The following is a 27,772-nucleotide window of genomic DNA, read 5'->3' as shown; positions in this document are numbered from 1 at the left end:
GCTATATTTAAAAACAATGACTAAGGAGCTGTAAGTTATATGCATCTTCCACGACACCCTCTAATTAACCAGAATACTTCCACCCACAGGCTCCACTTCTCAAAAGGCCTCCACGGTGTGGTTTTTTTTTTTTTTTTTTTAATTCAAATATTCGTGGGTATCTTCCAGTGGAAACGGGAGCTCAGCTCGAGGCTCGCATTTGCTCTCCTAACCGATGCGGGACTGATGTTTGCGAGCGCTTCCTCGCTCGGAGCATTCAGGCTGGTCCCCAAAATGGAAGAGCCCTGAAGCCACCAGGCCCCATCTGAGCGCTGTTACTCCTTTCGGTGAGCCCACCGCTTCTGCTCTTACTCACGGTGCTCAGCTTTCAGCAAGAACCAGTTGGCCAACGCGCACAGCATGGGGCCAGCAGCCCTGTTCCAGAGGTTTGGTCCCCATTCTTCCTAAAAGGTCTCACAAAGCTTTAGTTTTCTTCATAATTATAGCAGAAACAGTGTTAGGCAGTGGAACAGGTTGGCCAAGGAGGTTGTGGATGCCCCGTCCCTGGAGGCATTCAAGGCCAGGCTGGACGTGGCTCTGGGCAGCCTGGTCTAGTGGTTGGCGACCCTGCACTCAGCAGGGGGGTTGAGACTCAATGATCCTTGAGGTCCTTTTCAACCCAGGCCATTCTATGATTCTATGATTCTAAGATAAGCAGGAAAGGATGGGTGGATGGCCAGACAACGAGAGGACATGGAGGGCTTGAGGAAGAACCACCTCATGTGGGGAAGGGCCCACGCTACGAGCCACTGGACCCGAAGGGCGTTACAGACTGCTGGACAGGAAACCCCCCACTGCTTTGTCACCCTTTGAGGAAGGTTTGCTATTCTCCAAACATCAAACCTGGGGTTTCTCCACACACATGGCTCTCCACCTCCTTTCTTTTGGAGAACACGACACAAAATGGCGGCGCGATCCACGGTGGGAGCTCTCAGGAGTGAGGCAGGCCCCGGTGCGGCTCCTGGGCCTGCGCCCTGCAGCGTCCCACACGTGTCAGTGCCCACGCTGTCCCCAGGGGGGAGGACTCCCCACAGAAGACGTGCCACATCCACCGAGGGCCACCAACTGCTCCCGGGGTCCCCGTGCAGCCCCACTCCATGGCTGTGAGCACCGATGGCAGCGCCCGACCCGCGGCTCCCAGCCTCGGCAGATGGATCAGCGCAGTGTTTCTATTTTTGCTCCCCTCCTGAAGCTATTACTGATCCCTCCTAATGCCTTTGCTGCTGCTTTTTTTTTTTTTTTTTTTTTAATCTAACACAATCATTTCTGTGCAGTCCTTTGCGCCGGTTTCTACGGCAACATCGCTTTCCAGGATGAGCTCCTCCTCGCCAGCGTCTCCAACCAACATCATCTCTAATTAAGCGTTATTACCAACAACAGCCGGCAATCAGGCTGACCAGACCCATCCCTCACACACCCCTGCCAGGCACATTTGCTGGGCCGTGGGCTCCCATGCCTGCTGGGGCTCCCACACTCGCTCCATGCAGGCAGGACCCGAGGTGTGCCACGGTGCTCACACTCCTCGTTTATCCCCTGAGAAGCCTGTCCAAGAGACACAAAGGTGAAGCAGAGCACTCAGCATCCAGCTGTCATAGCTTTGAACGAGGAGGCGTGGAGCCATGCTCAGCACAGGCTGGCTTCTCACAGGACAGGACACTCCCAGCCCAAATCCCACCTGGAACGCAACAGGACAGTGCGGTTGGAAGGGGCCTCCAAAGATCATCCATGCAACTGCAGTTTGCTTTGGAATTCGCATACGGAACCATCAAATGGTTTGAGGAGGAAGGGATCTCTAAAGGCTGCCTGGTCCCATTCCCTGCAGTGCACAGGGTCACCCACAGCTCCATCAGTGCTCAGAGCTCCATCTCCTGACCGTGGGTGTCTGCAGGGATGGGGTACCACCACCTCTCTGATCAGTCAGAGTCAGAATGAAAACCACGCAGTATTACAGCACTGGGTTACTGCAGCAGTGTGCACAGCGGAAACGGAACGAGGCAAAGCAAAACCACCTGGGCACCACACGAGCATCACACACAGAGGCGAGACGTCGATAGAGCTGATACCTGCACGGAGCAGAACTAAATGCACGCTGCTGCTTCTTGGAGGATAAGAGCGAAGTCCTCTTGTTGCACCATGAACACACTTAGTGCCGACAGGGGAACAGGCTGGTGCCATTGTCTGCCTTTCACCTCCTACACCTACCTGGGATAATTAGCAGGTCTTAATTAACACGGTGTGATGTTATTCTGATCATTACGAAAGCATTCTTACAGAGCCGCTCTGCTGTTGAGAAACACATCCCCAAGCACACCGGGTTCTGGTGGCAGCCCATCACAAACCACCCAGTGCATCCCGCTCCTCGTTAGCGCCCGCCAGACAAACCCAATTACAGCCTGGGCTCCCACAGAACGGCAGCACTGTAGGGATGAGGGGTGACACAGCCCAGCACCGCATGGCAGACACCATCGCTCCCATCCCTCCCATCCCTCCCATCCCTTCCATCCCTCCCATCCCTCCCATCCCTCCCATCCCTTCCATCCCTCCCATCCCTTCCATCTCTCCCATCCCTCCCATCCCTTCCATCCCTTCCACCCCTCCCATCTCTCCCATCCCTTCCATGCTTTCCTCTGCTTGCCATGCTTGGATGTCAGATCTCAGGTGCTGCAGCCACAGCAGCTGCTTGGGAGTACCGAGGAACCCGACTTTTATGCATCATTTCCAATTTCAGTTTTAAATCAAGCAAGAAGCAGCATAAAGGCTCGGTCACGTTTTAAAGGCCGATCATATCCGACACATTCTGACCATCGTCTCAGCTGCCTCCTCCTAACACTCAAGGGCACAAAACAGTTTTCCAGAAGAATCTGGGGCTGTTCTTACTCTGGCAACAACAATAACAATGAGAAGCTGAATAAAAGCCAAAAGATGCACAAAAGATTGAATTCAAATTGCACGAGCAGAGCTACATCCTAATGCTTCTTAACTTTAAACCGCTGTCAAGAGTAGAAAATAAAAAAAAAAAATTACAGAAGTTTGCAGGCAGAGTTTATCCAAGACACACAACCTCGTCAGCGAGAAATCTGCAGCATCACGGTTGCCATGGCTCCCCAGGGAGCTGTATCACCGAGCCCGTACCTATTTTAGCAGCTCATGCAGGAGCTGATGCATTTAGGAGCGCCGTCCTGTTATTCTAGAACATGGTGTAAGACTTCAGCCTGCCTGAAGAGATTTCAGTTACCAAACCTCAGCAGAAGATTGTCCAATTAGTCTGATAACGCATCACTGACTGCACACTGGGGCAACAAAACAGCTCCTGCGTGCAGATGTTGTGCATGGCTCAAGGAGGCTGTGGATGCCCCGTCCCTGGAGGCATTCAAGGCCAGGCTGGACGTGGCTCTGGGCAGCCTGGTCTTGTGGTTGGCAACCCTGCACTCAGCAGGGAGCTTGAAACTAGATGATCATTATGGTCCTTTTCAACCCAGGCCATTCTATGTTCCAACTCAAGATATTTTATTCTATGACTCTCTATTAGACGTTGCCAAGTGTAAGCTTCACGGTCCCACCTAACACACATGAAGAGCTGGCCATGGTCTGGTGAGCGTCATCCTAACAGGAGAATGAAGCAGCAGGTAGAAGACAAGTACAACCGAAGTACAACCCACGGCCCCATCATCAAGCACAACCCATGGCCCCATTGGTGAGTACAATCCCTGACCCCATCAGCAACTACAACCTATGGCCCCAACAGCAAGTAACAACCCATGGCCCCATCACCAACCATAGCCCATGGGTCCACTGGCAACTACAGCCCATGGCCCCATCATCAAGCACAACCCATGGCCCCATCATCAAGCACTACCCATGGCTCCATCATCAAGCACAACCCATGGCCCCATCATCAAGCACAACCCATGGCCCCATTGCCAAGTACAGCCCTTGGCCCCATCCATCTCATGAACATTTGGACTACCGCACCACCTCGTGGCCCTCTTTAACTCCTTCCCCATCCAGCAAAGAAGCACACACGTTCACGGTCTTGAATCTCAACACCTTCCCTTCACTGATTCCTGTTTCTGACTTGCATTCTTGTGATGCATGCACCTCGGGTGCAGCCTAAGGCATCCCACACCCTCATACTCCACACGGGGCCTCAGCTCGGGCATCGCTGCCGTGCTGCTCCTCACTGAGCAGCTGCTGAGCAGCAGAAGGAAATGGAAGAGCCTCGGTACGGTACCAAAGGCAGCGCAGCCCCCGCTGCAACCTGCATTTACCTGCTGTGCTCCCCCTGAGTTTCTTTTTTGCATGGGTCTCCTGCCAGGAAACTGCTCCCTTAAGTACAGCAATTAGCAAGGAAAATAACGACCTCCGGCAGATGATGGAAAGGTTACACACACATATATATCTATAATATATATATCTATAAAAAGGATGACGCTGTCTTTAGCTTTCCCATTTTGTAGCATCATGCACCAAAGAACATTACTTCTGCAGGCACAAGTTCATGCAGAGAACACCACTTCCACCAAAATAGAACTACTTTGGGTTATGCAACACTCATTAAAATTACAAAAACCTCTCCACAACCTGACCAGCATGTTAAGGCGCACTCGAGCTCGACGGCTGTTAAGTTAGTGGCTGCATCATGCAAACTGGCAGCGAGGAACTCCGCAGGAACAGACCCAACTTCCACGCCTGATGACAAGGCAGAAGGAGCGGGGCCGAGGCGCGCGGCCTTTGCGGCCCCCAGACACCGATTGCTTCCGAGGAAGGCCTGGGCTGAGCAGAAACACAAGGGCATGTGTTTGACACACCATCTGTAGCACCGCTACAGTCTCCATTCTGAAGTTCCTCTGAACTTCCCTTTCGTCCTACGAAATTAATGCCATCTGTTCCTTGGTCAGCAGCCAGGCAAACAGCACCAAACCCTACAGTCCATCCTCAGCGGAGAGTCCCAAAGCCCATCAGCGCGGGGTTCTGCTGTCCTGCTCTGCTCCAGCACAGCGGTGACTCTGGCAGGAGGCTTTGCACACTACGTGCTCGAGGTACCTTAAGGGGAAGCCACGAACCAGCTGCAGGAGGGGGAGCAGATGGCTGCAGCTGGCCCGGTGTGGCATTAAAACCAAACCCCATAACGTGACAGCGATCGGGAACGTTCCCTGCCATGGGAATAGCCAGCTCCTGCCCTCCGGTGGCACCGATGCCGCGCGGTGACGGGGATGGCTCACCGCAGCGTTCCAGATGGATGCCACTTTCGGCCTCCGACGAGGAGAAGCTAATGGAACTTAACACCGAGAAGTGCAAGTTTGCTTCAAAACTCTGAGTGCTACAAAATTTATGGGCCAAATCAACTCGGAACGAATTAAAAAATCATCAAGTTCTGGAACTCAGACCAAACGGTGAATCTTTTAAGGTTTGGGAATTAGCACTGTGAGCCAGGCAAGCAGAACCAGCAGCCTTTTAGGATCAGCCAACACACACCGCTCATGCCCCGCTCGCTGGTGCCACCGAGGATTAACGGTGACGTGTTCATGCCGCCGAGCAGCGATGCCTCGCACGCAAGCTCCGGGTTTTGCTGCCAGCCCATCACACGCACACACCTTTGCCTTGCCTGGGCCGGCTCGCGGCGCTGGCTCTCAGCTGCCTCTGCTTCTCCCCGTCCGGAGCAGCGGGCCGGGCCGGCAGCGCGGGCAGCCCCCTGGCCTTGGTGGGTCTCATGTAGCCCTTCAGCTGCTCCGCGGCTTTCACTCGTTCTTTCTTTGCCTCTGCGGCAGCTTTCGGTTCAGATTCTTCTTCTTCCTTAACGGTGCCTTCAGCCCCCGGCGCTGGGACAGCCTTCGGGTGGGCTCCTCCGACATCGCCTTCTGCGGGACGGTGCTGAACCTCGCCGCCGTCCTCGGGGTGGCAGTGGGATGTAGGGGCAGCAGCCAGACCCGCGCCAGCTGCCTCCGCTCCATCTCCCGACCCGCCCGGGCGCTGAGCGCTCTCCATGCCTGCACCCACGCCGGCCCCCTCGGGGTCCTTCCCCATCGGCCCTTCCACCGCAGCCCGTGATGCTCTGCTCCCCGCTGCCGCCGCGTCCTCCTCCCCAGAGGGGACACCTCCTGCTCCCTGGGCACCAGTAGGAGCTGGGCACTGCCGTGTGCCTGCCTTCTCCTCGGGAAGGAGAGAGGTGGTGCCGACACCGCTTCGCTTTTTATCAGCTTCTTTATCATCTGCCTTTGCCACGGTGGAAAGGTGAACTTCGTCCTGTTTTGATTGCGCGTCTCGCTGCGCTGAACGATCCGAAGCAAGCAGCCCGCCTGCCTCCACCCCGCCCCGGGCACCGGTCTCTTTGGCTCCATCCTGCCCTTTCTTCAGCCCCTCTTTCCCAGGCTCTTCGTGCCCCACGCCGCTGGGTTTCTCGGGAGGTGTTTGGCTGCGCACCTCCTTCCCAGCGCCGGATCCAGGCTCCTTGCCGCTCTCCTCCGCTGGCACTCCAGCTGAAGGCAGCCCCCCAGCGCCTGCCCCCCAGCTGAAGGATTCCACGTGGTTTCCCTGATTATCCCAAAGCAGTTGAGGGCCAATGGGGAAACTAATATTTCTGTTCTCATCTATGAAACCTATTTCTTCCATCCCAAACCCCATCTCAGGCCCCACGGGTGGCTGCTCAGGGGCAGTCTTGGGCTTTTTACCTCCTCCCTCGCTACCTCTCTTTTTAGATCTCTCAGTAACGGGGGCTGAGCTGCGATCCATCACTGCAGGATGCTCTGCACCAGGAAGGCCGACCGCACTGCGGCCAGGAGCGGGACACAACTCTGCTCCGGTGCTGGGCTCCGGGAGGAGCTCCGAGCCAACCTCTGCCCTTTGGCATCTCTCTTTATCCCTTGTGCTCAGCTTCTCTGGCTCCAGAGGTACAGCAGCAGCTTGTGCTTTAGTAGCATCACTTGGCTCACCTAGCAGACTTACTGAAGCACCAAAATTGTTCTCTTTAGACCGAGTTTGTTGAGCATTTCCCAGCTCTCCACCCACAGCAGGGATGCTACCCGGACCCGGTGCCACGGACTGCTCCCGGCTGTCCTCAGCCTCTCTGCCTTTTTCCCCAGGTTTGCCTGCCTCCTTCTCCCTGGTGGGACCACGTGCCATCGCTGCGTCCGCCCCATGCTCTGCTGTCTGCACATCTATTTCCTTACCCTTAGCAGTGGGCCACATTTCATTAACGTTGCCTACTTCTGGCTCTGTTTTACGACCCGGAAGGACTGGCTGTTGAGAGGAACTTCCACCCTCTCCTTTAGGCTTTTCCAGCCCCTCCTTTGTTACAGCTCTCAGGTTGTCCAGCAAAACCTCTCTTTCAGAATCAGGCACCTTCTCTTTACCGGAGGTCATTTCCTCCATTTCTCCAGTGCCCTTCTCTTTGCTCGGCAGAGCAGTTGCTCCCAGCCCGGGGTCCAGGCCAGCGGTCTGCCCGGCAGGACCTTGCTCACTTCTTTTCCTTTTCCCATCACTACACCTTTTCCTACGTTTGTCTGCATCGGAACCCACCCCAACCGATCCACCTGGAGCAGCATCCCCAGCCTCTCTGCCCTTGCCCATCACATTGACCTCCTTTGTTTCGCTGACGGTGTCAGCCACGGCGAGATGCTTTGTATCATCTCCCCTACCCGCTGGAAGGAATTGTTGGCCCAAAGCCCCCAGCTCAGCCATCTCACATTTCCCAGCATTTTCTCTGGGCTCCTCTGTTACTCGCTCAATGGGCCTTTGTCCCGCAGTCACACCCGACGTGTTCTCCTGGAAGCACACAGCAGTGACACAGCCCCTGTCACCACCCGCATCGCTGACCTCCTTAGCTGTACCAGCTCTGTCAGGAGAGCTACTAAAGCCCATCTTAGTCCCAGCAAAAGGCTGCTGGAAAAAGCTTTTTTCACCTTTTTTACTTCTCCCATCGCTACCTCTTTTTTTGGGCTTGTCTGCTGGTGAGTGTCCTCTGGCTGCATAACCACCCTCCCTGCCTTTATCTGGGAAAGGTGTTTCCCTCATCGCCTCCCCCATCCTCACTCCATCAATGCCCGCATCCTCCAGAACCTGCTCACAGAAACCTCTGACTTTTCTGCCTTTCCCTTCATTGCGCTTCTTTTTAGGTCTGTCCGTCCCGTGTACACCACTGAGGTCTTTTCCAGTCTGCTGCTCCTCTGCAATAAACCCGCTGCCTTTGTTTCCGTCAGGGGAATACGCTCCTGTACCGCTGCGTGCTGCCTCAGCAGGAGCAGGAGCTCTGGCTGCCAGAAGAGCTGGCTGCTCGGGAGGAGCGTCAGCCTTCCTGTTCTGCAGAGCAATACCTTCCTCAGGTTGCTGAGCCACTAACGGTGTAACAGACATGCTGGTGGTATCTGCTGGGGTCTTCATTACACCCTCAGAGGTACTTAAGCCCACGGCCTCACGCTTCTCGGGGGATGCCAGCTTGGCTCCATCTGCTGCCCTTGGCTTGCTGGCAAGCAGGGTGGATGGGGCTGGAGGAGCTGCTTGGAAGGACACATTGCCCAGCTCTTTGCTTTGCTCACCACTCTCCCGTGCTGCTTCTCCCAGTGACCCCCTGGAAGCCTGAAGCTCGCAGCGGGCGGCCTCACTGGATGCTTCGTGCTGGGGACGTACACCCTTAGCATCCCTACCTTTATCAGAAGGGAGAATTTGGGAAGGTTGCATTGCTAAGGGAGTTTCTACCTTGCTTCTATCGATGGCTTCTGAAGGAGATGCCTTCAGGTCAGCGCACACTGGCTCCCTACCCTCCCTCTTCCCATTTCTATCAGGAAAACTTTGCACAGACGTGGCTGGCACCTCTGCTGCTGTGGGCTCCCCCACCTCAGTCTCGCCTCTCTGCTCTGAGGGAACCTGCTTTCCTTTCCCTCCGGATCGCAACATCAAGCTGTCACCTCCCATTTCCTCTGCTTTCACGACGCCTCTATTTCTCGCATCCAGCCCCGATTTGAGCGGCGTGCTGCTCTCGGGGCCCTGCTGGCCCGGTGCTGGCACCATGCAGGAGTTCGGATCATCCAGGATGTGACTCCCTGTTATCACTGCAGCATCCTTAGGCAGATCCGAAGCTCTGCTTCCTGAGGCAACCCACCGCTCCGCAGGCACCACGGGCCCAGCAGCTGCTTTTTGCTCTTCAGCAGCTGACGGAGAACTCCTCGGAGCTCTGGAGACCGCCGCGTTTTCATCCCAAAACTCGGCCGTTCTTGGCAGCTGGTTTCTCTTTTGTTTCGGTTTCTTTTTCTTTCTCTTCACAATAGCCAGAGGACCTTCCAAATCCCAGCTCTCCCGCGGCGCATCTCTGTAGCTCCGCTCCGCTTCCGGGAGCGGCCGCGCCGCCCCGCTGGGTGCAGGGTTGCTGCACGGTGCAGGGTTGCTGCACGGGGCCGGCCCTGCAGCGTTGTGCAGCTCGGCGGCCCAGCACGGCTCCGCTCCGGGCTCGGAGCTCTTCGGCCGCGGGGGCCCTGCGGGGCGATGCTCCGCTCCGTCCGCAGCGGGCGCCGGGGCAGGCTGCGCTCGGCCAACCCCGCGTCCGCTCGGTTTGTTAGCGGGCCTGAACTGTGCGGGAGGTGGACCTGGAACACAGGAAGCCTGCTCAAACATCAAATTGGCTGCAATCAAATACAGGTGTATAGATGTACACGCCACCTCGGCTCTCCTGCGAGGGTACCACGCTAAGTCTAAGTCCGCCTCAGTGGGGGGCCGGGAAAGGCATTTAAGACACCAAGCAATTGAAATCGTTAGCGATAAACACGTCGATGCTATTGAAAAATGCATCACTCCCCATAGGTGCTCCGACCCCACCAAAGAGCACTAGTTGTTGCAAGGACACATTCTCTCTCGTTAGAACTGCATTAAGGCTCTTACTTTGTCTCAGCACAAGATCACAGACAGGCTTTTTTTCTCTCTCCCATCAGCAGCCTTCCAAAATGTAAAAATAGAGCTTTGGTGGGAAGAGGAGACTGGGAGGGGGGGTGAGGGGTGGGGCACAGGGGGAAGGGGAGCAAGGAGCTACGGCCCCAGCACCCACAGTGCGAGCAGAAGTCATCTGCTGTGCTCGGCTATAGGCAGCACCGGGTTTCCTTAGCTACAGCCACTGATTCCAAGGGAGCATCCGTCATCTGTCAGCGAGCCCTGGCCCACAAATCAGCCTCCAGCCACAAAGGCAAGCAGTAATGGCTCACTGGAGGGGCCGCGTTAGTGGAGCAGGGAAAAAAAACACCTTCTCCTTTTGGTAACTACAAAACCCAATTTGGAAGGAGGTCTTCGCTAGGAATATTGCAATAAGAATTAATGGTTCTTTTTAAGGCCAAAAAAAAAAACCCCTAAAAAAAAAACTGCTGGTAATGGCAAAAAGATGGAGAGCCTCTACATTCTGCAACAGATACAAACCAGTATCGGTGACAAATTAATAGCAGCAGCCACACATGGGCTTCTGGTCCCATGAACAAGAAGGGGAAAGGAGTGGGAGGGCAGCAAACAGAGGCAAAGTGCGCTAAGAACCCCTGACGGATGCAAGGAACCGCACAGCTCACTGGTGCAAAATGATTTCTGCTTGCTCAGGTGGCAGTGCCATCAGTAAGAGCAGGTGGGCAGCTCCCAGAGGACATTTCCTTCCTCTTTCAGGAAAGAAGTGTTATTGGTGCTCTACCTGCAGGCTCTGGCAGGGGTGCTCCTTGCGCGGGCTCCGCGTGCTGGATGTGGTTCCGCTCAGGCTCCTCCTTTTGTTGCTCCGTTGCGGGGACATCTGCAGCAGTAACAGACTGTTCTGAAGGGAACTCTTTGTTTTCCAGCGCAGAGTCTGCTTTTGTTTCTACTGGAACTGAAATTGAAAAAAATAAAAAATAAATCAAAGTAGGAAAACATACGACCGGAACACTTCAGCTTTCACGAATACGGAAAGCAGCGGCTTCAAAAAAGCTGTTGGAAAGGGTTTAGGCTCTGCTTGATTTTTAGTAGGGATGAAGATGAGAAGATGTGATCGTTGACCGTGCACTATCTGCTCACAATCCCATTTTAAGGAGCAGTTCTGCATTTTGGCTGGCATGCCAAGGGACAGGTAAAGCGTGGGGCAAAGGCCGTCGTGGTGCTCGCAGGCACAGGGGTGAGGTTGTTAATTAAAAAATAATAACAACATCAATAAAAATGTTAAAAAAGCAACTGAATTTTGACTGCACGCCCTCCCCACTGTAAAACAGATGGAGAATATGCTCCATTACCAGCGTGGCGTCCCTATCCAATGCCATCATCTGGTATTCGTAGGTACTTTGGAACAAATCCCCATGTACTTTGAAGATACCCACACAGACACCACCAAACCCCCAGCTAAGCAATTAGAACAAGTTTCAGGTTGTGAAACACCCACAGCGGAGACCATGGTTGTTGTTTTTCTCTAACATTTAAATAAAATGAATTACATACGAACAATGATTGTGAGAAATGCTGATGCAACAAACGTGGGTGGAAAAGACAAGCTCCACCATGGTCATCCCCAAAGCCAAGGACATGGTCAGCGGGCATGGTGGGGTGGGTTGGGGGTGGACCTGGGGACCTCAGGGGTCTTTTCCAGCCTCAATGCTTCTGTAATTCTACAGCCTATTTGTAACCCCCCCCCCCCCCACATTCTGTTCATTACCTCGTAGGTAAATCTTCTGTTGCTTTGTCCTTTGCAAGAATAAGAAAAAATGCCCGAGAAAGAACTCGGGTGCCTTCAGCTGAGAGCAAAGTGCCTCTGTGCTTCCACTGCCCCTTTGAGCTTCTCACCTGTGGGCTCTGAGAGATGGTTTGCTGGTGCTGGAAGGTGCTCGGCGTGGTGGCTGGCAGCCGGCGCGCTGCCCTTCGCTTGCTCTAATGAAAGATCAGCATCACCCTCGGGGGCTTTCACTTCTTGTTCCACGCTTGCAGTTGTTTCTGAAAATGGAATGCAGAGAATAAAAAATGGCATTCGTTTTAATTTGGACCAGATTAAGCAGAATCGCAGAATGGTTTGAGTTGGAAGGGATCTCTAAAGGCCTTGTAGTCCACCCCTCTGTGATGCACAGGGACACCCACAGCTCCATCAGTGCTCACAGCCCCGTCCCCTGTCCTTGGGTGTCTGCAGGCACGGAGCACCCCCACCCCTCTGTGCAACCTGTGCAGTGCCTCACCGCCCTTAGTGTATAAGCTCCTTATGTCCAGTCTAAACCTCCCCTCTTTTGGTTTGAAACCATTTCCCTTTGTGCTATCACACAGACTCCGCAGCAGTCCTTATCCCACCAGGAGCGTGGCTGCCCCTGCTGGTGCCTCGGTGTGCCACCTGCCCCATCATTTCAAGGCTGAAGGCAGCTTCCAGGCAGAGGAGCTCACCTGCAGGAGGTTCACGGGAGGGGGACTTGTCATGCTCAGCAGAAAGCTCGGATGTCACCAGCTCTTCCAGCGCAGTGACCTTGGTGTCAGCTGGACAGACAGACTTCACTTCTGGCGCAGTGAGGAAACCTGAATCCATAGCAGGAGAAGGCTTGGCGTCCGCTGCCGGAGCAGTGCCGGAATCCGCAGTGTGAAGATGGTCCGCTTCCGCTGGAAAGGCAAACTCCGAATCTGCGGCATGATGAGACTCAGTATCGGCTGCGGGGGCAAACGTCAGATCCACAGCACGGTGGGGATGTGTATCTGCTGCCGGGGCAAACCCTGCGTCCGCTGCCGGGGCAAACTCCAAATCCACAGCGCCACGGGGCTGAGCTTCTGCCACCGGGCTCCAGCCAGCATCCAGCGCTGGGGAGGACGGGGCAGCAGCGGTGGGAGGCTTGGCCTCTGCTGCAGGGGAAAAGCCCACATCTGTGCCCTGGGGGGGCTCGGTTTCTGCCGGAGGGGCAGATCCAGCATCCGCAGCATGAGGAGGCTTCGTGTCCCCTGCAAGGACGGGCCCGGCTTGCTCTGCAGAGATGGACGTGGCATCCGAGGCGACAACACTCTCAGCACCTGCTACGGAAACACAGATTGCAGAAATGAACAAAAAAGAATGGGAACCCCTGACAGCACGGGCTATGGCTGGGGAAGACAGGGCTCCCTCTCCCCTCTTCTCGCTCTCTGTACATTGATAGAGACGGCACCACGTCCCAGTGAACCACCAGCTGCCCTCTGTTCTTCCACGCCCAACGTGGCCTCATTCATTTTTACACAACAGCTACTAAAACTCCAGCTGCTGGTTTCAAAATAACATCCGCCAACTCACAGTACTATCAAACACCTCTGCACTTCAGATGGTGCTGGCAAGGATCACCCTGAAAGGGGTGTTCCAGCTTCAGCTTGAAATTCCAGCCGTCCACGGGCAAGGTTTTACCAAGCATCAAAGGCCAAAGTACCAGGAGCCCCAGTGTCCTCACCTGCAACCCCAAGCCTCAGCCGCCCCAGGCACCACCTCTGCGTGGTGACCCCCATATCCGAGATGCACAGCTGAGGTGAAAATTCTGTTTTTTAACCGTTCCCCCATTGGACAATGGGAAGAACAGATGAACTTTTGAATTACATATTTAATAAGCTGAAAAAAATGAAAAATACTGGGGTTGGACTTCATGACCCCCAGCCCCTCTGACTGCGATTCTGTCGTCAGGGAAATCAATAACATCCCACTGCGATAAAACCAACGCTGCTCTGAACACAGCCAGAAAGGGGGTGGCCTCTTTGCTTGCTTTCTTTAAGGATTTTGATGTGACGGCTGCATAAGACGGTGAGGAAGCAAATACATAGCACGAGCTCCCTGCTGTCCGTAACTAAGCACCCTGACAACAGTTACCTGCCGGTGCCTCGGCCTCTTCTGGGGATGCTGCTAACGCCGTAGGAACAAAGTACGGAGCCGTCGCCGCGGGGTGCTCCGGCACAGGCAGCACTTCTGCTTCCGGGGCGGCGGGGGGCACTGGGCATAAAGGACAGGTTGATTAAGAACTCAAAGGTCTCAGCAGACTGCTTCACCTCCTGGACCTGGACATCGCTCCTCCGTCGTCAGAAGAATGATTTGGGCAATTTAAGAACACGCGGCATCCTTGGGAAGCACTGTGCAGCACCCAGCCGTGCAGCTCCCCAGCTCCAGCCCTGAGCTCCAAACCCACTCTGGGCCAGTGGGCACGGTGGGGGTGGGCTGGGGCTGGTGATCTTGGAGATCTTTAGAATCACAGAATTGCTCAGGTTGGAAAGGACCTTCAAGATCATCAAGTCCAACCGCAGCCTAACCATACTGCTCTAACAACCCACCACTAAATCATGTCCCCGAGCACCACATCCAAACGGTTTTTAAACACATTCAGGGATGGAGACTCAAGCACCTCCGTGGAGAGCCTGTTCCACTGCTTAACAACCCTTTCTGGAAAGAAGTTTTTCCTGATCTCCAACCTAAACCTCCCCTGGCACAGCTTGAGGCCATTTCCCCTTGTCCTGTCACCACTGAGAAGAGACCAGCCCCGCTCTCACTGCAGTCACCTTTCAGGTATTTGAAGAGTGCAATGAGGTCTCCCCTCAGCCTCCTCTTCCCCAGACTAAACAGCCCCAGTTCCTTCAGTCTCTCCTCGTAGGGCATATTCTCCAAGCCTTTCCCCAGCCTTGTTGCCCTTCTTTGGACCTGCTCCAGCACCTCCATGTCCCTTCTGTACTGAGGCACCCAAAACTGAACCCAGTACTCGAGGTGGGGCCTCACCAATGCTGAGTACAGGGGCAGGATGACTTCCCTAGTCCTGCTCACCACCCCATTCCTGATCCCAGCCAGGATGCCATTGGCCTTCTTGGCCACCTGGGCACACTGCTGGCTCACATTCAGCCCATGTCCATCAGCACACTAAGGTCCCTTTCCGTCAGGCAGCTTTCCAGCCACTCCTCCCCAAGCCTGTAGGGTTGCCTGGGGTTGTTGTGACCAAAGTGCAGGACCCAACACTTGGCCCTGTTGAAACTCATACGGTTTGCCTTGGCCCATCAATGCAGTCTATCCAGGTCCCTCTGCAGAACCTTTGTACCCTCCTGCAGATCAACACTCCCTCCCAACTTGGTGTTGTCTGCAAACTTACTGAGGGTGCACTCAATGCCCTCATCAAGATCATTGATAAAGATGTTGAATAGAAGAGGCCCCAGCATCGAGCCCTGGGGGGCACCACTCGTGACTGGCTGCCAACCGGAGTTGATTCCATTGACCACAGCTCTCTGGGCCCGGCCATCCAGCCAGTGTTCCACCCAGCAGAGCGTGTGCCCATCCAAACCATGGGCAGCCAGCTTCTCCACAAGGATGCTGTGGGGGACAGTGTCAAAGGCCTTACTGAAGCCCAGGTAGGCTGCGTTGACAGCCTTGCCTTCATCCACTAAGCGGGTCACCTTGTCATAGAACGAAATCAGGTTTGTCAAACAGGATCTAACATTCATGAACCCATGCTGACTGGGCATGATCCCCTGGCTGACCTTTAACTGATCCACAGTGTATCCTGAGATTATCCATTCCATAACCTTCCCTGGCACCGAGGTGAGACTGATAGGTCTGCAGCTACCAACCTTAACGATTCTGTGATTGGGTTCCCTAGAATTGGCACGCCGGAGTACACCGTAAGAGTCGGGCTTGGAACCGCATACATTACTTTTGTAACCTTAAATTAAACAGCCCACATAAATGCAGAGTTCCTCCCTACCCCTTACAGCACTAAACCTGACGATGTGGGTTAAGTAACACCTGAAACGCATTTTATTCAGATTCCACTTGAGAACTAGATGATCTCTGAGGTCCTTTTCAACCCAGGCCATTCTATGAACCAGAAATACTGTTGCTCTCAGTCAGCTCCCACTTCACTCCAGCACTTTCATTTCTCCACTACTTTTTGTTTCTTGTAAAGGCAGATGAGGACAGAAGCTCTGCTTCTGCTCTTCGGAAACTCTCTACAGACAGTTCCCATAGATCAAGTCAGAACTATTTTTACCTGGTGGCTCAGCAAAGAAAGAGGCATCCGGTCCCTTCGCGTAATGCTGAGCTCCCATCCAATGATCTTCAGGCACTATGGAAAACACAGCACAGTCAGTCCTGGCCCAACACTGCTTGGCTTTTAAAGCTCTTTGCTCAAGGGATTGACTCTGCTGCTTTTTTGACTTCACTCCCAGGTAACCCTGCACGCAGCAGGGGGGTTGAAACTCAATGATCTTTGAGGTCCTTTTCAACCCAGGCCATTCCATGATTCCATGACTCTAGGAACAACTTATCAGTTCACTTTAGGAATGCCATCAGAACACTGCGGTCTCCTGCAATTACTACTAGCCACAGCTTGCATCAGAGAGGACTTATAACCAGCACTGTCCCCAGGACCTGATGGAGCAGGTTCAGGGAATCACAGAACCACAGAATGGCTTGAGTTGGAAGAGACCTCTAAAGGCCACCTGGTCCCACTCCCTGCAATGCACAGCAACACCCCCAGCCCCACCAGGTGCTCAGAGCCCGTCCCCTGTGACCCTGGATGTCTCCAGGGATGGGGCACCACCACCTCTGTGGCTGAGGATCTTTGCTCAATGGAATATTCATCTCCAAAGTACCTTCAGAACATTCATGTTGACCTAAGGACTGGTGTTTCCAACAGGATACTTTCAAATCTTGACTCATTCCATGTGCTAACTCCCCCGCCAAGGTTCTTTGGGACTAGTACATCAAGATTTGCCAGTCACGCATCCTCCAAACCCAACTAGAGCAAGACAGCCAGCGATAGCAAAACATCTGCTTCTCACCTGCTGTGTCTTGCAGAAATTCTGCAGCTGAATCGAGGCCCATGAAGGCTGACGGGTCCAGGACCTCTGCAGGACAATAGGGGGACCCCAGGAAAGGTTGGTCGGGCACCATCACTGACCCATGCGGCACTGCAGAAATAAAAGGCTGTTTGTCAGTCCTGTGCTGGCTCTAGCAACTCCCCTCCACAATGTTACATCTACAACGCTTGCAAAATCAATTACACTGCTCTGCTCACAAGCAGTTTACATAAAGTTTGTCACCAGCGCTATCACTGAGTGCTCCTTCATATTGTGAACTACGTAAATGTTTTTTCCAACAAGGAATAAGACAGGAAATGAATGCACATTTGCCTTTTGCTTTCTGCTTCTGCTCCTACGAGTTCTTGTTAACAACCACATCAGCTGCAATAGCCCAGACACTGAAGTTCCCTCGGTGGGAAAAGCTCGTGGCGATTGGGTGCTCAGCCACAAAGAGCCAACGGCAACTCCAGCCCCGACTCAACGGGCATAGCATCCTATCTCCTTCTGCTTGAATGTACTTCAAAAAAGACCTTCCTGGAAGCAGCTACTGTCTCCAGGCACAGAAAACAATCATGCGAAGGGATGATAGGCTCTGATCAGCTGAATAGTTTTCAGTACATGCAAGTCAACAGAGAAGACACCGACAAAGGACCACCAGGGCCGAGCGCTGAGGAGGAACTCACCATGGATGTCTCTGGAAGGGTCAGCACGGTCCGTGAAGAGCTGCACGTTCTTCATGTCAGGAGGAAAGGACAGGTCTGGCAGGTTGTCCCCTCGGTGCATGCTGAAGGGGTCTGAGGGACACGGAATGGGGCAGCGTTACCGCGTGGCTGAAGACACGACGCCGTGTAAGATTAGTGACAGAGATGCGCCCAGTGCCACCACGGAGGCAGCACGGCAGAGGGAAGGGCCTCCAAGGAAAGCTGCCTGCAAGATGAGGGCCAGCACCTCCATAACTAGACTTCATGGCCAACAGAAACCAGGGCTGGTTGCTCAGACTGCTTAGAAAGGAAAATGGACTGCAACTGAGACTGGAAGAGCTGCACGAGGAGCCCTCCTCCCGCCGTGCTCTGCAAGATGGGTTATTTCACCGGAGTGCCATCGCTCCCAGCAGGCACTGACAATGAAATACCAAAGAGATGACCTTCCCATGAGCTGATCACTGCTCCTTGATACACTACCACGCTGTAAGGCTGCCAAGGGACAGAAACACGGCCCTCCCCCCCCCAGACAAACCGCCCCATAGCTCACAGCCCCCTCCCCGTCCCCACATTGCAGACACCACGCAGATCTCTTTGGATTAAGCACAACTGAAGGAGCTTCAGCTGAAGGCCTTCATTATCTCTCTTGTTTTTTTTCCTAATTCTAAATGTCAGACGTGCTATATCAGGGGATGACAGCAAAGCTGCCGCTGTTCATTGTGCTCCATAATGTCAGACCGGGTCGAGCGCCACGCTATTTGAGACGCCAAGACAATATCAAATGTTCACCCAAATGCTCATTGCAAGCTGTTTAGGATGGCGTTTCGAAGCCTGACTGCCTCCCTGCAATGCAACAAAACCAAAAGCACGGGACCGACGCACGGCGCAGCCCCCAGGCCCTGCGGCTGGGCAGGGAGGGGAGGCCTGGGGAAGCTGTGGCCCCGTTCCAGCAGATCCCACACTGCTGGTCTTTTTTCCTTCTGCTAACATTTGTACAGCCTGCCTATTCTCCATCACCACGCAGCTGTAGGAATTTTCCCACTTCTTTAAGCAGAATCCCTTGCTTGCACAATGCCAGGAGAGCAGTATGGAGGAATACCTTCACGCTGCAGCGTGCCTGCATTGGTGCACGAGATGCTCCAATAAGGAAGCGTGGTTTCTGCATCAGATAACCCACAGGCTCCTTCATTTCACATTTCATTTCATTTAGGCCAAGAGAACCCAGGGCGATGGGCTCAGTATTTACATTGCCCTCATGGTGTAGAGCATCACCTGGCTAAGGAGGGCAGCTCCACCAACATCCCACTCTTCCATCTAACAGAGCAACAGGGGGAGAAGCTGTGCCAAAGAACTAGTGGCTCTTTGGTTCCATGTGCAATGTGAATCAGTTCTCACCATTGTAACAATACAGAATTCCCTCACAGAGCATCTTAGAAAATACAAGACTGAGACAGCAAGAAGACCATTTAGTAAACAGGTCTACTGTGTTCAAAAGCATTTTAAAGAAATGAGGTTGTGTCCTGTTTCTGCCAGTGTCCTTCCCAGGCTGGCTGCCTGCTGCAATCTGGGCAGCACATCCATGTTTGCTAGCTCCCAAACTAGCAAGTAATTTCCCATTCATTTTTATCAAAAAAAGAAGAGAAAACTGGGTGTTGGGAGAACGGGCATCTCTGTGTAGGTGCAAGCCAGGTGAGATTGCCTACAGATGTGCTAGACTGCGTTCCAGGGTGAGGCAGGGGCTGCAGGCAGCTCCAGGCCCCCAGCAGGATCGCTGCGGTGTCACGATGCTCCGTGTTTTAGGAAAACACAGGAACGCATTCTAAGGAAGGCGTGAGCACGAGGCATGGGAAGAAAGTCTCAGGGATGGATGTGAGGGCTCTATGGTGTTGCAAATGACAGAAGAGTGGTGCTACAGCTGCAGAGTGACGCGGGCATACCTGCCATCTCCATGGGCTTGAACACCGGCTGAGGTTCGAAGCACAGGTCTCTGTCGTCCATGGCCCAGGTGTCGTTGCGATCGAGGAACTCCTTATAGGACAGCTTTTCATCCATGATTTCTCCTGGGAACACTGAAATTAGAGAAGAAAGTGGCGCAGCTGATACAGAAACAAAAAAACTAAAAACATTAAAGATTTGCTCCCGCATAATGTGGCATTGGAAAGGCAGCAACAGCACGAGCTGTTGGCCGAGCCAGAGCTCATGGTTCTTTTCCTACTGCTTTGACCCAAGTAGTTAAATGCTCGATGCAGAATAATGGGAACTTCCACATCAGGTGAAGATGATGAGGACCAAGAACGGAGAACTCCCACCACGGTGCTGTCCTACTGCCAAATGCTGGACAGCCCTCAGCAGCGCCGCGCGCTCGTCTTTGGGGAGATCTGCACCAACGCAGGTGGAACAGCCCCCAGGCACAGCAGGCAGTACAGAACAGGAGCACAGCCTGCTTCCAGAGCCTCCCCGCTCCCCAGGCACGGGGCTGCACACCCTGCATGAGGCCGCGGTCACGAACACGTGAGCAGCACCGACACCCTGCACCCACTGGAGGTTTTTGGAAGGTTACTAGCAGGACCAGATCATCCAAGGCAATGCCCTCTCCCTGAATACCTACAAGGCCTTTATTTGGATATCTTCACGAACTCAACCCCCCCTGGATCACAACACCAAGCTCACAACTCTATATGCATCCACATGCTGAAGGCCAATGGCTTCCAGTTGGCCAAGGAAAGCATCCATCCTGCTCTGCTGGCCCACACTAAAAACAATCGCGCTAAGACCAGCAGCCTTTGGCAGCCAGAATCTGTCCCGTGTCACATTTTGGTGCCAAAGCCTTGGCAGGCATTGGGTCACAGCCTGCAGACGTCCCCCATGGAAAGGCATGGAAACAAACGGACCAGTCTACGTAAGACAAATGTTGAAATAAGTCTGTCGGGTGGAATACTGGGACTGCGCAGAGCAGCTGCTCCAGCAGCTCCAAATCAGAAAGAGATGGATTCGATGGGTGGGAGCGTTCGATGGACGAGGCACTGGTTGTGAGATGGTACCCAGAGAGCAGTGGTCAGCGGCTCCATGTCCAGATGGAGATGGGTGACAGTGCTGTCCCTCAGGGCTCAGTGCTGGGACCTGTGCTCTTTCCCATCTCCATCAGTGACATCGGCAGTGCATTGAGTGCACCCTCAGCAGTGTGCGGGTGACACCGAGCTGTGCGGTGCAATAGACACACCCGAGGGCTGGGATGCCATCAGAGGGACCTGCAGAGCCGAGCAGTGGGCCCAGGAGAACCTCGTGGGGTTCAGCAAAGCCACGTGCGAGGGCTGCACCGGGGTCATGGCAACCCCCAGTGTCAGCACATGTTGGTGGTGTAAGGGCAGAGCACAGCCCTGCCGAAAAGGACCTGGGGGCTCTGGAGGGGCAGCACCATGAGGCAGCACTGCGTCCTCGCAGCCCTGAAGGCAACAGGACCCCGGGTGCAGCCAGAGCTGTGCACCCAGCAGGGCGAGGAGGGGGTCTGCGCCTCTGCTCTGCGCTGGGAGACCTCACCCGGAGCGCCGCATCCTGATGGGGGGTGCTCGGTGCAGGAGAGACACGGAGCTGTTGGGGTGCATCCAGAGGAGGGCACAAAGTGACCCCGGGGATGGGACACCTCCCTGCGAGGACAGGCTGAGAGCTGGGGTGCAGCGGGAGGAGGGAAGGCTGCGGGGAGAGCTGAGAGCGGCTTCAGTGCCGACAGGGGCTGTGAGAGGGAAGGGGACAGGCTCTGCTGCAGGGCCTGTGTGACTGGGCAAGGGGAAATGGCTTCAAACTAAGAGAGAGCTGATACAGATGCTGGCACTGCCCTGGGCAGCCTGAGCTGGGGGGGGGGGGCAGCCAGCCCATTGCAGAGTGGGGCTGGGGGGGCTGCAGGGTCCCTTCCAACCCAACCATGCAGTGGTTCTACGACTCTGTGACAAGGTCCTGCTCCGATAAGGGAGGCGAGAGAGGTGCTGCGCTTCAGCAGGAGTCCATGACTGCAGGAGAACTGCAGCACTGACCCAGCTCCACAGCCATAAGCTGACCTCTACACGCACCCTGAAGGCCAGAGAGGGGAAATGCAAACCGTAACGCCTGTAATTACAGACTACTGCCTCCCTTCTGATGTGTAAACATCACCGGAGAACGGCTGTGGAATAAATGTGGCTTCTGCCCGCGAGGGGAGCGATGCCCGTGGCCGTGACACAGCCCTGCAGATGCTGCTGGCGTCCCAGCGCGGTGCCTGGCTGGCGGCTGCGGGCCGCGTTCCTGCCAGCGGCTCTCAGCTGCTCTGCTGCTCTGTGCCCACGTTTGTCACGGCCACCGGAGCTGACGGCAGCTGACAATTCGGGGAGGAAATCCTTTATTAAGGCAGAGATCATTTAGAGACGCAAACTAGCGAACAGAGCCTACTTAAGTGGTGGAGAGAGCCCAGCGGAGGCTGGGGGTGGTGGGGGCCTGGAGCACCCCATGGCGGGGGCAGGATGAGAGCCCCGGGGCTGTGCACCTGGAGGAGAGAAGGCTGAGGGGATCTGATCTTTTTCAATAGGAACGCCGCATTCGTAGAATCACAGAAGCACCAAACCTCTACCACCACCGAGTCCAACCGTCAGCCCACCCCCGTCACGTCCTCTCACAGAACCACAGAACCACTCAGGCTGGAGAAGACCCCCCAGACCCCCACCCCCACCGTGCCCGCTGCCCGTGACCCCAGTGCCACATCCCTGTGGTTCTGGGACACCCCCAGGACGGTGACCCCCCCTGGATAGCCATGCCAGCGCTGACCACCCTTTGGAGGAGGAATTGTCCCCATCACTGGACCTGAGCCTCCCCTGGTGCAGTGTGATGCCAGCCCCCCAGGACAGGAAACATTTAGATGAGGCATCAGATGAAACCAGGGCCTGGCAGCAGCAGCACATCGCTGCTCACACCCTCGGTCCCAGCAGCACGGGGCGCAGCCAGCAGGAGCAGCAGCTGTGCAGTGCAGCTGGGAGCAGCAGCTCCCCTCGAGCTGCTCCGGCTCCACGAACGTGCCAAGCTCGGGCTGCAGTGTGGGCTGTGTCGGCTCCCAAATCGAGCAACAGCAACAAACCCATCGCTACTCCTGGCAAACGCGGTGTGCTGCTTTCCTGGCCATAGAACCCAGGGCTGACGCCTCCAGCCGATCTGTCCCCTCCCCATCCCCATGCTCAGTTCCTCCCCCTTGAAGCAAGGCTGGTAGAGGACGAGGAAGGGGATGGCAGAAATGGCAACTGCAGGGAAGGGGATTTGCTAAAGAAAAGCATTCCCTTCACAGCAGACTTACACAGGGAAGTTGCTTCGGAAAGCAAGAATACGGATCCCATGCAAGCAGCCTGTCCCCGAGCTGATCCCCGCGCCGGCTCCAGACAGAACATTCAGCACAGCCGCTGCCAGCACCGCCTGCTTTCTTCTGCCATCTGCCCTGCAGACACCAGCGTGGTGACAGAGGCCAGCTGAGGAGCTGATCCACGCGGAGCAACGCTGCGGCACCCACGGCACGACGCTCCCGGCACGCAGCCCGCGCTCAGCGCACCGTGCCGCGGCGAGAAGCGCTGCACGAGGAGGGGATTACCGTGGCAAAGCCTTCTCGCTGGGGGAGATGCTAATCTTGGGAGGGCAGATCTCTCGTTAGGGGGTTAAGCATCTTCGAAGTTAATGAGTCTGCAGCCACGGGATGCCCCTGCCAGCGCCGAACCAAGCAAACAGGAAAAGAGAAGCTTAAGAGCTTCTTTCGTACGGCTGATCCCCAAGCTAATTTGCCCCGTCTGCTGCGCTGGTCCAGCATCTCACGGGGATGCCAGGCGTGCTGAAGGCACCTACGGAGACCAAGAGTTCTCCCAGTTTTGGCAGAACGATCCCCATCCCACCACCCATCCACAGCGACCACAAAGGAGATGAGGCCGCAGCGCCTCGGCAGGGCACATCCACCCCCTCCTTTGCAAGGAACGTGAAGCAACGTTGGCAGCGAGCAGAGACTTGGAAGAACACATGGTTTTACACTCCATGCAAAGCTGTGAGCTGCCCTGGGAGCATCCCAGCTCCTCCGCTTTGCACAGCTCCACCAACACCAGCAACTTCAGATTCTTGCCTCGTCCCGTGGAAGGCCGCCCAAACCCCTGCAGATGCGCACTGCGGACGGGCTGCACCCATGCCCCAGAACCGAAGGGATGCGCAGACAAGCAGCTACATGGAAAAGTATGCAAACCACCGACAGAGCTGCCTAGGTTTTTATCCAAGGGGACGATAACTTCAAAACTTGAAAGAAACGTTTGCACACAACAAGGTCTTGCATTCAACAGAGCACAGAGTTGGCCTCACCGATGGCAAAGGGTTTCTGCAGACCGAAGCCATCAGGCCGGTTCCTTTCTGCCCGCTGCCCTTCCTCTCATCAAACCCACATACAGGCAGCTTCATTAAAGAACAGCTCATTAACAAAGCTGTGAGGAACGCCAAGCAGCGGGCAGGCCATGGGTCTCCACCCACGGAGGTGACCTGGCCCTGCAGGACAGAGCCCCGGGCAGCCTGCCCTGCTATCCCTGCTCAGAGCATGAGGGTTGGGCTTCTGGTGTCGGGGTCGCCTCCAAGCTCAGAAGTCCAGCACGCAATTCAGATGCTGCTTTTGGAGTAAAACTGCCTGTCCTTGCAAAAGATAAAGGCTTAGCTATCAGCAGCTTGCACCATACCCAAATCTGGACGAGGTTACGTTAAAACTGACCTCGTTGCAGGGAAACGCAAATTAAAATCCACCACCGAGTTGGATGGGGAAGATCAGGAAGATACAACGGGTCCACAAGAACCTGGAGGGCATTTCAGATGGTGCTGACAATTCGAGAAGCGTTTATTGCTTTCCCGTTGAAATTCCACGCTGTTACATAAGCTGGAACGCTAAAAGAGCTTAGTGCTTCTGACAGTCAGAACCAGCGTCACCTCGCTGAAAAAATGCAAAGTCAGGAGCTTCAAAGTTCAACGGGAGTTCATCCTTTTGCCTTAGAAAAAAAAAAAATCTGCACGGAAAAAAGAAAAGAAACGGCGGTGGTGGGACAAGGGGATGCATCACAGTGTGCTGGGGGGGGGCAGGCGGGGTCCTGGGAATAATTCCTTCTCTGAAGAGTGGTCGGGCGCCGGCACAGGCTGCCCAGGGGGTGGGGGGCACTGCCCCTCGGGGTGTTCCATTGCTGTGGGGATCACAGAACCATAGCAGCACCCCAGCTCTCTGCCCCAAGCCTGTAGCGTTGCCTGGGGTTGTTGCGGCCGAAGTGCAGGACCCGGCACTTGGTCTTGCTGAACCTCATCCCATTGGCTTCAGCCCAGAGATCCAGCCTGTCCAGATCTCTCTGTAGGGCCTCTCTACCCCCCGGCAGATCGACACTTCCTGCCAGCTTGGTGTCGTCTGCAAACTTACTGAGGGTGCTCTCAGTGCCTTCATCCAGGTCATCAATAAAGATATTGAAGAGGACAGGCCCCAGCACCGACCCCTGGGGAACACCACTGGTGACCGGCTGCCAGCTGGATGTGACCCCATTCCCCACCACTCTCTGGGCCCGGCCCTCAGCCAGTTCTTTATCCAGCAAAGGGTGTCCAGGCCACAGGCTGCAGCTTCTGCAGGAGAATGCTGTGGGAGACAGTGCCAAGGGCTTTGCTGAAGTCTTGGCAGACCACATCAACAGCCTTTCCCTCATCCACCAGGTGAGTCACTCAGCCACAGAAGGAAATGAGGTTGGTCAGGCAGGACCTGCCGTTTGTGAACCCATGCTGGCTGGGCCTAATTCCCCAGTTTTCCCACACATGCCGTGTGATCTCCCTCAAGATGATCTGCTCCATAACCTTCCTTGGCACCCAGGTCAGGCTGATGGACCTGTAGTTCCCCAGATCCTCCTCAGGACCCTTGTTATAGATGGGAGTCAGAAAGATGGGATGTGGCACTGGGGGACATGGCCAGTGGGCATGGTGGGGGTGGGCTGGGGTTGGACTTGGATCTCAGAGGCCTTCTCCTATCTGACTGGTTCTGTGACTGACCTGAAGCTCGGAGAAAGCAAGCACGACCAAGCAAGGCATCCAGAGAATGGCAAAAACCACCCTACTCATTCTAGAAGAACAATTCTCACTGACCCAAAAACCATCTCTGAACAAGGCACCTGACCCCGGTTCGGGGCAGGTTCTCTGATTTTTGTAACAAAGGCACTTTAAGTCCTATTTTTATACAGAAGGCTCCAGAGCTTTATTTCCACCGTGTTGTCATAGGCGCACATAAACACAACAGCTCTGTTTGGGAAACTTCTTACCCCAAAAGCGAGTGGGTATCTGCGCAGTGAACCGAGAAGGACGCTTGTTTGTTGGAGGGAGGTGGGGCTACAGGAATGCTGCCTGTGCTACCAGCTGCTTTAAAAACAGGCCCTTGATTTCTATTACTTACTTCTGTTCTTTTATGTGTTTTTTTTTATCGTTTGCATTTAAAATCTGAGACTTGAGAACCCAGTGGTTCAACGGACAGTTTTATTGCTTCACCTGGGGTTCCTCCCTGGGTTCACACCCTGGCAGTGATGACTTCAACCCAAAGCCACACCAAAGCCATGAAGCCATCCCACGGGCCCAACGCGAGATGCGGGCAGTGTACAGCAGAGCGCTGCATAATGGGAAGTCCCATAGCAGCAAAGCTAAGGCTGAGCCTGCTGGAGCTCCCACCCCTTGGGCCATGGATCTGGCTCCGGAACAGGAGACCTCACAAAAATGTTTCTCAATATTTTGACGAAGCGGCTTTGCCTAAAGCTCATAAAGATGAATTAAGCAACATCCGGGGGTAACAGACCCCCAAGGCAGGACTCAGGGCATCCCAGGGGACACCGAGGCCTGGCCAAACCCAGCAGGGTAGCAGGGGAAGGATGGGACAGTTCCACCATAGGGACGTGCCAAACCCAGCCGAGTGACCCAGCCATGGGGCTGCCAAGATGCAGGACATGGGGATGAGGATCAAGAATCACGGCCTGGGGGCCAAGGAGGGTTCAGCACACCAGAAACTACACAACTTCCATGGTGGGGCCCTGGCACTGCCCAGAGCTGTGGGTGCCCGTCCCTGGATTGAAACCTGCCTTAACTTTTCTTTTTTTTCTCCCCCTACTGAGGCCTGTATTGCTCATCAAATAACACAGAACAGAACGAAAGGAGACAACGGGCTGAACGTCGCAGCCTGTCTGCACCATTTTCTCCTGCAGCTCTGTGTAACAGGGGGCCATTGATCCAACCTTCTCAGCTTTCCAAGAAATTAGGAAGCCCCTTCTTTTTGACCCACGTGCTTCGGGAGCAACACATCATTTTGTACCTTAGCATAGTTCTCACCCAGCAGCTGGACTCTATGATCCTTGCAGGTCCCTTCCACCTCGGGTTATCCTACAGGCTTTGTGAGCTGGCATCAGGCCTCTGCTCTATCCACAACTTCCAACACAGCCATGCCACTATGCCTGTGTATGCCCTGCCCTATACACACAAGATTTGCCTTTCTCAGCTTTCCATTTTTCCAACAGGTTTAACTCCCAGAGCTCAACGATCGAGACAAGCGTTAAGTCCACGGCCCTTTCCTCCCTGCTGCTTTAATTGCCTAAAAACAGTCAATCCTATCGCCTCCATCTGCTTTCCAACTCATTAAGCAGAATCATTAAGGTCATTCAGGAGTGACACGCGTGTCTTGTCGCTCCGAAGGGGGGCTTGCCCCCCTTCGGAGCGACAAGACACGCGTGTCACTCCTGCAGCACCCAGGTAAGCTGCGTGTACACGAACACACAAACCGTGCATCCTCCTCCCGAGCCCCATCCACCAGCTCCGCAGAATGAGATGGCGATCACGGGAGGGAGCGCTTAAAATAGCAGCTCTCCCTTCGGCACGGCCGTCATGTTTGTTTAATGCCGAGATTACAGGCTGCTGACCTACTTTCCTCCTGCCCAAATCCCACGGCAAAGCGGCGAGCTCACGCGAGGAATCAGCAGCAGTCGGGAGAAATCCATCCGCCGCCTCTGTAATAGAGTTTTACGGCCGTTCATTCCAGCTCGTGTCAAACTAACGACACGGGGGACATCAAAGCACGGAGCCATGGACATAGCATGGGAAGGATCTGTTCTAGAGCTGCTTATTCAGGAAGCTTCTGCAGCAGAGCGGGGCACGGGAGCGCAGCCAGCACTGACGGTGAGAGGAGCGGACGTTTCCAGGGTGGTCGGGAACCTTCCGCGGTTCCGCCGCATCCAGAGCGCAGCGACGGCGCTGCGGGGCACTGCCGCAGC

At 54.8% G+C, this 27,772-nt stretch overlaps 2 protein-coding genes across 4 annotated transcripts in view; both read right to left on the bottom strand.

The window, feature by feature from the left end:
* The window catches only part of LOC110390697 (GTPase IMAP family member 8-like), a 685,191-nt gene that overhangs the window by 308,813 nt on the left and 348,606 nt on the right, over nucleotides 1–27,772 (bottom strand). The gene's annotated exons all lie outside the window — the stretch shown is intronic.
* The window catches only part of MAP4 (microtubule associated protein 4), a 96,731-nt gene that overhangs the window by 27,522 nt on the left and 41,437 nt on the right, over nucleotides 1–27,772 (bottom strand). For 2 of the 3 annotated variants that reach the window (XM_021382132.1, XM_021382134.1), the window contains exons 4-11: nucleotides 19,415–19,546; nucleotides 17,460–17,570; nucleotides 16,756–16,884; nucleotides 15,963–16,037; nucleotides 13,811–13,930; nucleotides 12,385–12,999; nucleotides 11,803–11,949; nucleotides 10,691–10,861 (exon numbers count right to left, since the gene is read on the bottom strand). In XM_021382132.1, the coding sequence (XP_021237807.1) occupies nucleotides 10,691–10,861; nucleotides 11,803–11,949; nucleotides 12,385–12,999; nucleotides 13,811–13,930; nucleotides 15,963–16,037; nucleotides 16,756–16,884; nucleotides 17,460–17,570; nucleotides 19,415–19,546 (1,500 nt within the window). The remainder of the gene's footprint in view (nucleotides 1–10,690; nucleotides 10,862–11,802; nucleotides 11,950–12,384; nucleotides 13,000–13,810; nucleotides 13,931–15,962; nucleotides 16,038–16,755; nucleotides 16,885–17,459; nucleotides 17,571–19,414; nucleotides 19,547–27,772) is intronic. The other variant, XM_021382133.1, reaches the window with a different exon arrangement.

This window comes from Numida meleagris, unplaced genomic scaffold (genome assembly GCF_002078875.1).
Source record: "Numida meleagris isolate 19003 breed g44 Domestic line unplaced genomic scaffold, NumMel1.0 unplaced_Scaffold180, whole genome shotgun sequence".
Lineage (NCBI taxonomy): Eukaryota > Metazoa > Chordata > Aves > Galliformes > Numididae > Numida > Numida meleagris.
Note: the sequence above shows the minus strand (reverse complement) of the source record. Positions and strands in the feature narration are given on the sequence as shown.